At 35.9% G+C, this 15307-nt stretch overlaps 3 protein-coding genes across 4 annotated transcripts; all 3 read right to left on the bottom strand.

Annotated features, from left to right (window-relative positions):
• Positions 1-867: 867 nt before the first annotated feature.
• LOC129801603 (uncharacterized) lies at positions 868-1460 on the bottom strand. Its single transcript, XM_055846826.1, has one exon. It carries the CDS (start codon positions 1357-1359, stop codon positions 868-870), a length of 492 nt encoding a protein of 163 aa, XP_055702801.1. The 5' UTR covers positions 1360-1460.
• Positions 1461-1978: 518 nt separating this feature from the next.
• LOC129801590 (uncharacterized) lies at positions 1979-6162 on the bottom strand. Its single transcript, XM_055846812.1, has 4 exons — positions 5851-6162; positions 5643-5787; positions 2232-2466; positions 1979-2169 (listed from the first exon to the last, which is right to left on the bottom strand). Exons 1-4 carry the CDS (start codon positions 5954-5956, stop codon positions 2029-2031), a joined length of 627 nt encoding a protein of 208 aa, XP_055702787.1. The 5' UTR covers positions 5957-6162; the 3' UTR covers positions 1979-2028.
• Positions 6163-6241: 79 nt separating this feature from the next.
• Positions 6242-15232, bottom strand: LOC129801500 (ADP-ribosylation factor GTPase-activating protein 2). Of its 2 annotated transcripts, XM_055846611.1 has the most exons (5): positions 14918-15173; positions 14526-14849; positions 14231-14353; positions 10624-11584; positions 6242-6800 (listed from the first exon to the last, which is right to left on the bottom strand). In XM_055846611.1, exons 1-5 carry the CDS (start codon positions 14987-14989, stop codon positions 6646-6648), a joined length of 1635 nt encoding a protein of 544 aa, XP_055702586.1. In that variant the 5' UTR covers positions 14990-15173; the 3' UTR covers positions 6242-6645. The 2 variants fall into 2 exon arrangements, with proteins under 2 accessions (XP_055702586.1, XP_055702587.1); XM_055846612.1 differs by lacking the exon at positions 14231-14353 and having other exon boundaries at positions 14918-15232.
• Between the last annotated feature and the right edge of the window lie 75 nt (positions 15233-15307).

Here is a 15307-nt window from a genome sequence, read left to right as displayed (position 1 = left end):
ACGGGCTTTGTGCAGATCCTTAAAAAATGTTGGGGCAATTCGTGGCATTTTGATTTGATTTATTACGGGCTCATACAAAACCGTGAATGCGATATCTTTTACCTTGGACAATATCGAACTTTGAAGATTTCAACCTAGGTTCCTTACTATTCTATTCAGAACTTTTTGAACTAGGGTAAGTGTTCCAAATTCCGGCCAGCTTGCAATTTCGGCCACCTTTTTTGTTCCTCGAATTTCCATGAATTTTTAGATTTTACGTACTCTAGAGATTATACAATGCAAAAGAATAACAAAAAATGTAGCTTCGACAAACGAGATGACGTGAGAAAGATATTGGAAGAATTCCCGAAGGGCAAGGAACTATGAGAAAGAAAGTGGCCGAAATAGGGCACCAAAGCTATGTCTACATTTTTATTCATTTTAAAATGTTTTAAGATTGATTTTAGAGTAAATAAAGACGGTAAATTCTTTACAAGGTTCCAGGCAACATTCTTTCAGAAGAAAGAATAAAAGAAATCAATTTGAATTTACAATATTACATTTCAAACTTAAGACTTTGATGCTTGCATGCAACTATGACGAAATTTGGCACTCTTACCCTAATTTTTAAATAATGTTTCGTATGCACTATAAACTGTCCACTTTTTATACTTATGCTGTTCACTAAACGCTTATTTACGCGTGATTTTATTTGAATTATTGAATTTGATGTCCAAGGAAATCCACAATTAATCCCAAAACTATCAAAGCATTATAAAATTTTGTGTAGAGAACAATAAGAAATCAATATTCACTGTTCCAGTTTTTTTATTGTCATTACCAAAAAAAAATGTTGAATATGTTTCTGGTCTACAAAGAGCGTTTTTCCTAAGGAATTTCTCTGAATTTCTTCTTTTCCATTGGATTTCCATAAGCTGTGGCGTGACTAACAGCATTTCCTCCCCTTCCTGTGCTATAACTGTTGGCGATGGCAATTGCTGCTCCATCAGTAGAACCAAATTTCATAGGAAACAACATTATGCCCTTTGATTTTGATGAATTTGGTCGACGTCTGTCTTCAAAGAAATCATCCTGATCTTCATCAGATTCCTCCAAAACTTGAACTTTTTTCTCTGGTAGAGAAACTTTTTCTGTCACTTCTGGATCAGTTTTTGGGATTTCCGTCTTTGAAGATACTTCAGGATCACTCTCAGCCGTGGCAAAAGATTCATCGGCATTCGCTGTGGATTCTTCAGCAAGGGATGGCTGAAAGACTGTTCCTGTTGATCCGGAATTTCCTGCAACAAAGGCTGACACACCTCCATCGGACGTTGAAGAGACTTGATGCATCCACTGAGGTGGCTGATACTGAATAGTCATCTGTCTCTGGAGAGGTTCATGGTTGTACAGAAAAACTCTCCGTTGAATTGGTTGTCCGTAGAAATAATATCCTGGGACAAAATTATCCACTTCAAAGAATTTCACCGGGATAGAAAGTCAAATGAATCTCACCTGGAGCAGCAAAAGTTACGCTAAAAAACGCAAAAATCACCAAGAACCGCATTTTGCAGCTACAGAAACACTTTTAATGAAGATTAACAAATTTCTTAGCCTTTTATAGACAAAAAATTTGTCCAAATTCTATTTGATATTCCTTTCACGGAGGTACTTTGTTAAGAAAAACTCCAAAATTCTCCTCAGGCGAACACTCCCCAACAAAAATATTCAATCAAGAATGATTTTTTCTTCATTGATCAAATGAATTTTGCACACTTCAAAGTGAGCTCAATTTTATTTTTGCAAATGTATAGTGAGTCATTTTAATTGAATATCCATCAATTCTACCTTGTCTATTAGTATTCCTCTGAAGACATCCCGATGACACAATCTTTGACTCTCCTGTTACGCTAATTGTGAACAATAAAATGCGGAAATGGACAGATCAAAAGACCAATGAACTTATCAAGATGAAAACCAAAAAGAAAAAAAAAGCAACAGATTTTATAGCTTTTCCACGTTTCTTTAATCTCATTGTCCTTAGCAAACTCTTTAGGAAAAAGCAATGGAATTCCCACGAGAAACTGTTGGTTTTCCATCTGGTCCAAAAGACACTGTATTGCCGTATGTAAGACTTAAAGTTTGACCATTGGGAAGATTGTATGTCTGTCCTCCGGACAGTCCAGCAGATCCCTGTAGATAGATCATCCTAAATAAATAAAAAATACTTGCCTTTGGACATTAAATGTACTCACTGTGATACCATTTGGGCCAACATTGAACCCCTGCGACTGTGCATTCGAAGCCGCAGCACCAAAGCCACCCAGAGGACCATGAGACTCAAATGATTGTGCTCCCGCATTTGCGGCAGATCCACCAAAACCATTTTGGCCGAAATATTGATTTTGTGCATTGGCATTTGCCAAAGCACTTGATGATCCGAAATTTCCAAAATTGGGACCGAAATTCTCGAAGTTAGGGAAATTATTTCTGCAAAGAATATGATATTCTTAAGGATTTCTTCAAAGTGTTAATACTTTCCCAATTTATTGTTTTTAATTTATTAACTTATCCTCGAAGATTTTTCACACAACTTGTGATAATTGTTGTTATTACTTTGCTTCTTTATACGGTATCTCTTTGATTGAGTAATATAAAAATAGAAATTATTGTCTTTTTTTTTTGAGTGGAGAATATTTTGGAAATTGATGGTCCTAAAGGTCCTATTTTTCAAATTGTATTTTTTAAGAAAACATTCGAAAAAAAATGAAAATGTGTTGTTGATCATGGGAGTAGCTATGACACTTTTAAGAATTCGGGATTTTGGCTTTCGGGATTTTGACCTTGACCCGTTTTGCACGTGTCTATCTCATTCTTTCGCACTCCAAATTCGATTGAGCTAAATTGATTTTGTTGTGATGTTCGAAAGAAAAAAAGTGTGAAAGAATGAGATAGACATATGCAAAACTCGTGAGAAAGAAATGGATTCAAATTTCGACTTCATGAAATTTTCCAAATCTAAAAGGTGTGCCGGAGCCATTAGAAACTCAATTTAATTTTTTATGGCTCCGGCACACCTTTTAGATCAGCAAAATTTCATGAAGTCGAAGTTCGAATTCCTTTCTTTCTCACATGCTTTGAATATGTCTATCTCATACTCTTTTACTCTTCTTCTTCTTTTAAACATCACTCCAAATTCAATTTAGTTCAATCGAATTTGGTATGCGAAAGAATGAGATAGTCATATGCAAAACATGTGAGAAAGAAAGGGATTCGAATTTCGACTTCATGAAATTTTCCTGATCTAAAAGGTGTGCTGGAGTCATTACTAACTCATTTCAACAGTGCCTTTTTTGTAATCAACTGTGCACGACAGCAAGCAAATTATAGTCATTTTTTGCTCATCTTTTGTACAGATGATAATTCAGTTTAGAAAAATAAAAAAAAATCTGAGAAATAGATATAAAATTTAATTTTATACTTAAAATTGCTTTCAAGCTATGAACCGCTAGTGGTAAAAATTGAAGCACTTTAAATTTCCAAAAACTTCAAGTATGAGAGGGATACTTTCGCCAACAAAGAATTAGGTTAATTTTAATAGTAAGTGTGCCAAATTTCGGCATAGTTGCATGCAAGCGCCAATGTCTCTGAAATTTTTTATTCAAAATAATTTTTTTCCTTCTTGTAGACAGTTTATCGTCTTTATTTACTCTAAAATCATTCTTAATGCATTTTAAAAAGAATAAAAATGTAGACATAGCTTTGGTGCCCTATATTGGACACCTTCATTCTCAAAGTTCCTTGTCCCTCGAGAATTCTTCCAATGCAATGTCTTTTTCACGTCATCTCGTTTGTCGAAGCTATATTTTTATTATTCTTTTTCATTGTATAATCTCTAGAGTACGTAAAATCTAAAAGTTCATGGAAATTCGACGAACAAAAAAGGTGGCGGGAATTGCAAGCTGGCCGGAATTTGGCGCACTTACCCTATACTCTATATCCATACTAAGTAAACAGGAAATAGTAAATTGGTTCAATTTTGTTTAAAAGCAGATTGACCAGTATTTCAGTGAAATTGATAAAAAAAAAACTAAAATCGGTAAGTAAAATAAAATATTCCGGTAAGTATACCAATAAAATATTCTTGGCAAAGGGAAAAAGATAAAGGGTAAAGGCTCATAATTTTGGACAGTCTGCTTATAAGCATCGATGTTCCAAGTTTGAAGTGCGATATTTTCAATACTAAATGATTTTTTTGTTACACTTTTTTCAGAAGGGTTGTTTAGAAACTTGGAAAGCTATTTATCGTCTTTTTTTTTACTAAAATTAGTTTTAATACGTTTAAAAATGAATTGATATGTAGAGGTGAATTTGACTCTTATTTTGGACAACTTGGTTGTTAAATTAGGACAACTTGGCTGTAAATTTGGACAGCTAATCCGCCTCAACAGGATGCCCATTGTTCTTCATTTCATGAACCAATCTTACCAAGGTCTCTTCCTGTTCATGTAAGGGAAACGTAGAATGTCACAAGAAGCCCGGAAACTTTCCATATCATTCATTAAAGTGAGTTGACTTCGGTAAGTTTCCGGGAGCCTTTCAAGGCATTTCTCGCTACATCTCTTTCGTAGAGATGATGCTCCTTTGTTTCTCCAGGCATTTGTCCAACCTAGTCATCACAAAATATGAAACTTCACGAAATTTCGTGAGAAAAACACCTGTCCAAAATAAGGAGTATCACCTCACTGGTAAGTGTCTTAAAAAATTTCCCATTTTTCACACGAAAAATCTAATTCATAAGGCAAATCTCACTTCAGGTCAAATGTACAAATCACCACTAACGTGAATCAACACAATTTTCAATGAATATTCAATAATAATATCTCAAAAAAAAGGGAAGAAACATTGTTAGTAACTTCATCACAGCTAAATAAGACTGAAGTAAACACAAAGTTCTGTCATATTTCTCGTAAGCAATTGCTCACACTGAATTTTCAACAAAGCAATTTTAACTTAAATCATATTCAAAATTTAACGTATTTAGTGTTAAAATCTTCCAAAAAGAACAAATATTTAGATAGAATTCATTATTCATCAAATATTGGAATAAAAATCCGTCATTTTAATCAATTTATTTTTAGTGTCCAATTTTACCCTCAAAGTGTCCAAATTTAGAAACTGTCCAAAATTATGAGCCTTTCCACCATATCTTGGCATTTTTGGAGTTCATGATCATCCTTTTTATTTTTTTTACTGACCAATCATCTAATTAACTGATCAATTTTTTTATCCGTAAAATATTAAATATTCAGAGATCGTTCTAGTATTCCCTATAAGACAGTATAATTTGTGTTAAAAATAAATTTAACTATAACTAGACGATACTTCTGAAGAGGGTGTGGTCTAAAATTTATTTTGGGTGGAGCTTATGAGGTTAAATCTTTTATGTAAATTTTTTGCTAATGAATAATATTAATAAATAAAAACGTTCACAGAAGGGTTAACACATTATCACGCGTCTGATTCGCTGCCGTTTTATTGGCATTCCAATTCAATTGATCGCGTGTATGCGTGGTCAATTTAACGATGCGTTAATTGATTTTGCGAGCACGTCGCGAATTTCACGGTCACGGTATAGTCTTCATTTCTATGAAACTGAAAGTTACCCATCTTCTCTGCGAACTCTCCTCACAGCTGCTGAACCACTGAGTTCTTCCACAAAGGACCTCGATTGACGCACTGGAGTAGGTTTTTTGCGGATATTCAGCGAGGATTCCACAATGATTTCATCAAAAGGAGATCCATAAGTCACTGGAAAATTTGCCAAATGGTGTCAAGTGTTGGGATCTTACGAAGATCCACAGAGTTTCTCACCTGGCTGCGATTGTTTGTCATTTGGTGTTTGACCAAATGTTGGAGATATCACCAAAGAGATCACAAAAGCACAAATAACAAATGATTTAACTATTTTCTTGGCCATTTCTTAAGGAAAGCTAAAAAATTCTGATTGGTGAAAAACTGAAGAATCAAGGCAATATGTCGCATCAGTGACTGTCCAACTCTCACTGAATCACAGATGTCCGAGAGATGTGATGAGAAAAAAAAGAGCTCTCCGGGGAAGAAATTGGCATGTTAAATCTCTCACTTTGTGTGAAAGGCCGTGGAAACTGGTTTCCTCTAGGCGCATTAAAAGTGGCTAAAAACACTTGTGGCAATGCGCGAGATTGTGTGAGAAATCACGGGGACAGATTCAAAAGACCATTGCTCGTGGATAAAACGACTCATTCGTATTATTTATTCAAATATCTATATTTTTTTTCCGGGCACTAAAAGAAAATGCCACCTTCAAAGATTTCCTTTTTTTTCTCTCTCTTCTTAAGATCATGCGGAATTCATATACATAGCTCCCAACTGGGATTACTTTCTCTCTCTCTCTTTTGCTTTTAAATCTTTCTACTTATTTTTTTTTTTACTTCTTCTTCTTTATAATAATTAGTTTTTCTTTTGTCATCGCCTAAAGATAAAAACATCAATAATATCCCAACCCTCCCACAAAAAAAATTACATAAAATATCTCGTCTAAATCATCTCACTTGCATGATGCATTAATTGTAAATTATTTTTTCCTACCGTAGTTGTCTCCTTCAGTCCCCCATCATCAGCTGATCCCTATCCACCGTATTTGTCCTGAATCGTGGTCATCATCTCATTAGCCAGTGTACTCAGCCTTCCAGCGACCATCGTTACTCCCTGACGAACACTCTCTTTCACATCATCGAGATTTGGTCCCCGGATATCCACACTTCTCATCCTTGAGCCTCCTCCTGAAATCATCACCATCAAAACCAAAATTCGCTTGAGTCACCAAACAAACATATTTTTAATATCAATGTCACGGTGATTAATTATTGTGCAATAACCCAGAGGCGTCAATTCTCACCGAAGAATGAGGAATTTCTCGTGATATTGATATGGATATCAATATTGCAGGAAGTGCCATAGCAGAAACACTCCCCAACTAATTCTACGACAAACTTCACGAAATAATTCTTAAGAAACAAAAACAGTTCAGTGGCGCATATAGTGACGCAATTGCTTTAATTAAAAACCAGATTTTTCTTTGAAACCCAATTAAAATGCTAATTTATGAATAATTAACAGTATCACACAAAATGAGGTGTTTTTCGTTACATTCAAGTTGGTCCAATTCCTTTTTGTGGGACTGTAAACAAATTTTCTTGTTATTGCGATTATTTGCTAAGCAAACAAATAGAATTTTTTCGGATCCCCGTCAAAATCCCGAATCAAAATTTCTGGTAAAATTTCATGAAATTAACCTCTGTGAGACAGTCATCTCGTGGAAGAGGCAGGATCTAATTAGTCCTTAAGAACTCTAAAGAGAGAAGCACAGGTGAAATCCTGGAGAAAAAGATCTATGGGATAGTATATCTCCGGAATTTTCTGGATTTTGGTTTTTCATAATTTTGGCTTTCCGGGATTATGTCTTCCGGGATCTTGACTTACAGGATTTTCGCTTTTCGAGCTTTTGCGTTTCGGGATTTTGGTCCATTTGCGATTTTGGCTTTTCGGGATTTTGGATTTTGACTTTCGGAAATTTGGCTTTCGGGATTTTGGTCCATTCAGGATTTTGGCTTTAAGGGATTTTGACCCATGCGGGATTTCGACCCATTCTGGATTCTGGCTTTCTGGATTTTGGGTTTTGGGATTTTGACATTTCGGTATTTTGGCTGTCGCGATTTTGGCTTTCGGGATTTTAGCTTTTCAGTATTCTGTCATATTCGGAATTTTGGCTTTTCAATATTTTGGCGTTCGAGAATTTTACTTTCGGTATTTTGTCGTTAAGGATTTTATCTTTTTTGCAATTTTGATTTTCGAGATTTTGGTTTTTCGGGATTTTGGTTTTTCGGGATTTTCGTTTTTCGGGATTTTCGTTTTTAGGGATTTTGGCTTTCAGAATTTTGGTTATCGGGATTATGGCTTTCGGGATTTTGTTTCTCCGGGATTTTCGTTTTTCGGGAGTTTGGCTTTCGGGACTTTGGCATTCGGAATTTAGGCTTTTGATAATTACAGCTTTCGGTATTTTCGCTTTTCGGGATTTTAGCTTTCGGGATTTCGACTTTCGGTATTTTGGCTTTTCGAGTTCAGGATTTTGATTTTTCGGAATTTTGGTCCATTCAGGATTTTGGCTTTAAGGGATTTCGACCCATTCTGGATTTTGGTTTTCTAGATTTTGGCTTTCGGGATTTTGACATTTCGGTATTTAGCCTGTTGGGGTTTTGGCTTTACAGGATTTTGGTATTTAGTTATTTTGGCTTCGGGATTTTAGCTTTTCAGGATTCTAACATATTCGGAATTTTGGCTTTTCGATATTTTGGTTTTCAGGAATTTTACTTTCGGTATTTTGTCGTTTAGGATTTTGTCTTTTTTGCAATTTTGGCATTCAGGATTTTGGTTTTTAGGGATTTTCATTTTTCGGGATTTTGGCTTTTCGGGATTTTGATTTTCAGGATTTCGAATAATTCGGGATTTTGGCTTTCGGAATTTTGGTTTTTCGTAATTATGTCTTTCGGGATTTTCGCTTTTCGGGATTTTAGCTTTCGGGATTTCGACTTTCGGGATTTCGGCTTCTGATATTTTGGCTTTACAAGGTCAGGATTTTGGTTTTTCGGGATTTTGACCCATTCGGATTCTGGATTTTGGATTTCAGGATTTTAGCGTTTCAGTATGTTGGCTTTCGGTATTTTGGCTATTCAGGATTCTAACACTTTCGAAATTTAGCAAGAATTGACGGAAACACTAGACCTTTCTTGACTTTCGCAATTTCATTCTTTACGACGTTTCGAGGATGAGTGTCCTCTTCACCAGGTATCGAATTTCGTTGGGAAAGTCACATACAGGCGGGCACTTTTAAGTTCACAAAGTTTAAGTCGAATGGTGAACTAAAAAGTGCAATCTGTGATCCAAGTCCAAAAAAATGTAACCATTTCCCGTCTGTACGTGATTTTCCCAACAAAATTCGATACCTGATAAAGGACATGCATCCTCGAAACGTCGTAAAGAATAAAATTGCAAAAGTCAAGAAAGGTCTAGTGTTTCCGTCAATTCTTGCTACATCCTATCGGATCGAAATTCTTCACATCAACTTTCGGAATTTAAGCATTTTAATATTTTGGCTTTGAGGATTTTTACTTTCGGTATTTTGTCTTTCATGATTTTGGCTGTTTCCAATTTTAGCTTTCGGTTTTAGCTTTTTTATGTTGTCACGCTGTTTGTCCGTATGTTAGCACGCCTTCAGCCCAACGATTAAAGTAAAATTTTTGGGACCTTCGGAGGACCCCCCATAAGTCGACCTCCGCATCATTAACATATCCCCCTCATTTACGCCCTCCTCTTCTCATTCTTCATTTTTCCATAGAACGGAAAATCCTAAAAACGATTTTTCAAGGTCAAATGTTACAAAGGTTTGAGAGATCGTATTTCTCAACTTCATGGGATCATGTTTGGACACGTTGAAAAGGTCTTGGAATTTCTGACAATAGTAAACTGACTCCAATCAGTTTTGAACTAATAAGTACTCGTAATTTTTTGTCCGAAAATAAATTGTATTATTTCTCAGCTGTTATGGGCGATCTTTTGAGTGATTTATAAAATTATTTACAGGTAAACTGTAAATTAAGCGAAAATACAGAGGGTCCTGGGATTATGCACAGACAATTATGCAAGTTTGCCTGCCTACCATTGGGATCTGATTTGTGAAAATCATTTTTGGAACGCTCATAGATATATGCAAATATTTCTACGCGGTAAAACTGGAATGCACTTCTTGAAAACCCTTGGACTGAAAATCAGACAATTAATTGACGCCACGTATGTTATGAACAATGTTTGTGAAAAATGTACAAACATTTACTCGCATTTCGTAAGTCCCCAATACGAATTCACAAACATTTACGAATAATTTTACGATTTTTTTCTGTGTAGCCAGGCCTTTTATTAGTCACGCCCATCGGTCACCCACTGTGTTACAATTATGAGATAAAGGAAACTAAAATATTTAAGGATAACATTTAATGCAAAAATAACTTCCATTGTTAAAGTGATTTTTTCGTCAAAGCCCCACCTAGTCCTACAACATTATATAACACCCAAGTCTTCACTGAAAAAAACGGGGGTGCGATTAACTTTTTTTCTCATAAATTTAACACTTTTTAGGTGTAAAAATATATCAACATTTGTTAATGTTAATTTTACACCTTTTTAAGGGTAAAATTAACATGAAAAAGGGTAACTTTAACCCATAATACACCTAAAAAACATAATATTTACACCGATTTCGGATCAATACTGCAGGGTAAAATTAACATTTCCGGAATGTTATTTTAACTTTTTCGGATTTCTCTCAGTGTTATAATTAGCACTTTCGTGATAACTAATTGATGGACCAATATCAATTATATTCTTTAGGTTAAAATCTTTCTCAATCAACTGAAGGTCAATTTAAGATTCAAATGTATGTCACTGAAATATTCACAGTCTGATTGCTTAACTTGCCGAGTAAAGGGTCATATAGAAAATGTTTGTAAACAGACGAATAATACTGCAAAAGTTGCACAAAAATAAACTCACCACGATTTTGATTCCTTCCCGTTCCATCGTCGAAAAAGTCTTCAGAGGAGATACTGCTGGACCCCTGGAAGCGTGCCAAGTTCGCTGACCTCTCGAAACTCGACCCAGATTCATTGCCGAAAAATTGATCAGATGAGATTGCCTTGGCGCCTCCAAACTTCTTCTGAGCCTCGTCATTTTCGTACGCCTTAACACCAGTCGGCAGTTTGGGAGTTACTGTGGGTGATGCCTTTGTGGGTTGCTGCATAAACATCGTGTGAATTACTGGACGATCGCCATCGATAGGATCCACAGCGTCACTTGAATTAATAATAGTCCAATCGTCATTCTTCTCCTCTTTCCTGGACGATGACTTTCCGCTAACAATCATATTGGTGGAATACATTGGCAGTAGATCATCAAAGAAGCCTCCGTCGTTGGCGTCTGCATCGAAGAAACTACGACTTTTGGCTTTTGTTGGTGCCTTCTCCTCACTCAGTGTCTTCATATCATTTACAGCTGAATGCGAAACTGCACTTCTGCCTGCAAATCCCATTCCCAGGCGCTCCATCTGCTTCGCCTTAGCTGGATCTGTTGCCTTAATGCGTTCCTCCTCACGAGTTTTCTGCACCGACAGATCCTGATAGGCCAATCTCACACTTGCAATGGCTTCAGCCTCCTCCTCAGCCGTCAGTTTCTTCTCCGGAACAACTGGGGCTTCTTTCAGCTGATCCGCAAGAGTGGCCTTCTGCTCAATGTCTGCAAAGTTTGTCTTGACTTTCGTGGCCCCTAGGCCTCCCTTTTTCGCTCCGCCAATTCCAGCCTTCTTTGGCTGAATCTTCCTCACTCCAATTGTCGATTTGGGCGCTTCAATAGGCACTGTCGAATTGAGAAAGTCCACACTGGGAGCGCCAACATTCTCCTCTGCTGCCTTGGCTGAGGAAACGCTTGCTGGCGTCGCCGCTGGTGGGGGTTCATCGAACTAAAAAAAAATGTTATCAATTTTTTTTAGGACCAACAAACTCAAACTCAGAAATAAACTCCAGCTTCTGCGATAAAAAAATCAAGAAAAGCAAAATAAAATTATTGCACTCATCGTAAATATCAAATAAAATTTTAGAGAGAGGTTAAACTTTGGTTATAATGTTTATTTTAAAAGTAAGGTTATATTAAGCCTAACCTCAAAAACTTTTTCTTTTCAAGTTTTAAGGCAAATTTTTGAAAATTAATTTTCAATCGTTACTCAAATTTGGTCCAAATAAAATACAAATAGCATTAATTTGGTTTTCTAAGTGTTTTAAGGATTTTTAACCTAAAAATGAGAAAGATTTATGAGCTTATGCTTATATAAGAACTGAACTGAGGATTAGATCCTGATTCCATTATTAGGAGAACAATCAATTCAAATATGAGCAATGTTTTCATTTTATTTTTTAATTTAAGAACAAACCGAATAAACTCAAAAAAAATTTAAATCGTATTTGAAATTAGGTAATTTTATTTATTTTTAGATTAAAATTATCCCTTTTATGTCTTTTAGACAGATTAGGTGTAGGATAACGAGGATAACTAAACATTTCAAAATGAAAAAGAAACTAATGGAAACTCTCACGTGGTTTGATAAATAAATCTTTACACGACACAAAATCAAAAACATGCAATTTGTTTGAGGTTATATTTAACTTAACCTCAAATTCTATTGTAACCTCACTCTCAAATAAGGGAATGACTAGGTATTTAATATCCTCTGTTATTGTTCTTTTCTTTGGATAATACAGGGAGTTCCGTTTTGAGTGAAATTTTCAGAATCGAAAAAAAACCGTGAATTTATCCAAAGTGACAGAAAAATTGCATACCGCCAGAGGTACGGAAACTGTGTGACGTATGAAAATATTTTCGGGACCAATTTTTCGACATCTTTTCAACGCCCACAATTCATAGGAAATGCATTTAGAATTAACCTCGTGAAGAAAATTGTATAAAATTAGAGAAATTTCAAAAATGATTTTATTAATATTTTATAGCTCCCAATACAAAGAGTTCCGTTTTCAAAAAAAATCTCTGGATCGTAAAAAACCCACCCCCAAAAAAAAATCACCCCAGTGACACAGAAAAATTGCAAACGCACAGGGGAGTTCTTTCGAAAAGTTACGGAAACGTAGTTTGACCATTATTTCTAATATAATTACGCTAAGCCGTTTCTCGGCTAACCCTCAGGTCTGCCAAGGCCCTAATCAGAGGGTTTTTGGTTTTTTTTTGGATTACAGCTTTTCGGGATTTTGGCTCATTCAGGATTTTTGCTTCCGGAGTTTGGCTTTTCAGGATTTTGGCTTTCGGATTTTAGTATTTTCGGGATTTTGGCTCATTCAGGATTTTGGCTTTCGGATTTTGGTTTTTTTGAGATTTTGGTTTTTCGGGATTTTGGCTCATTCAGGATTTTGTCTTTAGGATTTTGGTTTTTTTTTTTGGATTTCGGCTTTTCGGGATTTTGGCTCATTCAGGATTTTTGCTTTCGGAGTTTGGCTTTTCAGGATTTTGAAATATTCAGGATTTTGGCTTTCGGATTGTGGATTTTTTTTTTGAGATTTTGGTTTTTCGGGTTTTTGGCTCATTCAAGATTTTGGCTTTCGGATTTTGGTTTTTTTTTGGGATTTCGGTTTTTCGGGATTTTGTCTCATTCAGGATTTTGTTTTTCGTAATTTCGTAAAATTTTAGGATCTGCCTTATTCAGGATTTTGGCATTCAGGATTTTGGCTTTTCGGGATTTTGGCTAATTCAGGGGTTTTGCTTTCGGACTTTGGATTTTCGGGATTTTGGCTTTTGGGACTTTAGCCGACACCGATTAAATTCAAACTTTAGAAAATTAAAATACCCGGCCAATGTTTTTTTCTGGAGTGTTTGAGAAATTCTAACATAAATATTGTGGATTATTGAATTAATGGAAAAAATATAAGTTAGTTAAGTAAATATAACTTAGAAAATTGCTATTATCAGATCTTTTTTTTAGGTTAAATTCTAAAGTGATTAAACTCTTAACTCTTCCGAAAACTGGATAATTATATTTATTTCCTGTTACGTCTAGATCTAGAACTTCAGAAGATTTATTGATAAATACGCAAATGGTACATAAACAAATAATGGAATAGAACCAGATATACCTCTTTTCCTTTCGTTTGTAAAAATCTTGATTGCAATAATGTAGTTAATTATAGAAAAATTGTACGTAAACCATAAGCATTAGAAAGTTTAAAATAGGTATCTGAAGCCGAAGTATAATATAATTTACAATTCATTTACAATTTCTTTCACTCTCACTCTCATTGTAGAGAAGAATCCAAAGCAGAAACAATTTTAAATGAATGAATAAAAAAAAGGAATGAGAAATTCCACAAAAATTGATGATTCACCACACACTGCTTAATTATTTTTTTGCAGCAACTGATAAAGCCATCAAAAAAAATACCACGTGGAATTTTACTTGTCTTCAGCGATTGGAAAATTATGTTGAAGCAATTGCGAAAAATGAATTTCTCTGTTAAATGCAGGGTTTGGCAATAAAACAGGCCACTGACGATGGTCATCAGGTCAAGAGCGCAGAGACAGGGGAGGTGGGAAGGGAATGTCTTACCTTCCTTGTGGTATTGTCAGTAAAATCTTCCTGGGTCTCGGTATTTCCATTTGTTGTGCAATCCGCAAAGAAATCCTCCTCCTCCTTGTCCTCCTTCATCTCAACACCGCCCTCCACATTGAGCTAGATATGGCCAGGAAGAGACCCAGAGGAATATCCCGTGAAGGCCAAGAGGGAGAAAAGGGAGCTTTTTTCAGTGACTCAAAATCACACACAACATGCATGTTAGTGCAGGGAGAGGAGGAAGCAACTAAGGCCTTATGAACAATGCTTCCAGGAGAATGGTAACACTTACCCGATTCCCATGAATCTTCATGGCCTGTTGAGCTGCTGAGGCCAATTTGTCTCGATACAGCTGAGCTGCCCGTGAATTGTACTTTTGCTGGGCGTCCGTTGTATTGCAATTGTGCTGCCTGAAGAACTGCCCGGCACTTGCATTCCCTCCCAGTTGCATCTGACGCAATTGGATCCATGTCCAGTTGGTGTCCAGATTCGTGGAGCGCACGAATGTCAAATGAACTCCCAGACTTCGATGAACAGCTGAACAATCGATGCAGATGAACACACCATACGTCACTGAGGCCCAAGTAGGATTCTTCTGGCCACAGTCAAAGCAACTCTACGGATAACCAATCAGAGAATTATCCTGAAAATCTGAGACAAAAACATTTTCCAAAAAGGACATACTTTGTTGGTGGCAAGAGCTCTGAGACGATTGAAAAGCGTCTCGATATCGGCTTTTGAGGGATTCTGAGCCATTTTTTCACTAGACACACTCAATCTTTACACTATTAAGCAGTATTTTGAGGATATCTCACACAATTTGGAACATTCAATTGCTTGGAAAATGCTTCTGGAAAATTGCACAAAATTCACTTTTCGAGCTCATATGACGTGTCGTGCACTGAGATTTCATTCCATTGCTTTGCCGCTAGAGAGCAGCACTACACTTTTAGAAGGTACAAAATATTTTATATTTTAAAACTAACGTATTTTTGTATATTAATTCCCCTGCTTAAAAAAATGATTAAATTAATACTTCAAAATTTAATAATATACCACCAAATAATAACAATA

The sequence above is a fragment of the Phlebotomus papatasi genome, chromosome 2, assembly GCF_024763615.1.
Source record: "Phlebotomus papatasi isolate M1 chromosome 2, Ppap_2.1, whole genome shotgun sequence".
NCBI lineage: Eukaryota > Metazoa > Arthropoda > Insecta > Diptera > Psychodidae > Phlebotomus > Phlebotomus papatasi.
The sequence above is the reverse complement of the archived record's forward strand: the minus strand, read 5'-3'. Positions and strand labels throughout refer to the sequence as shown.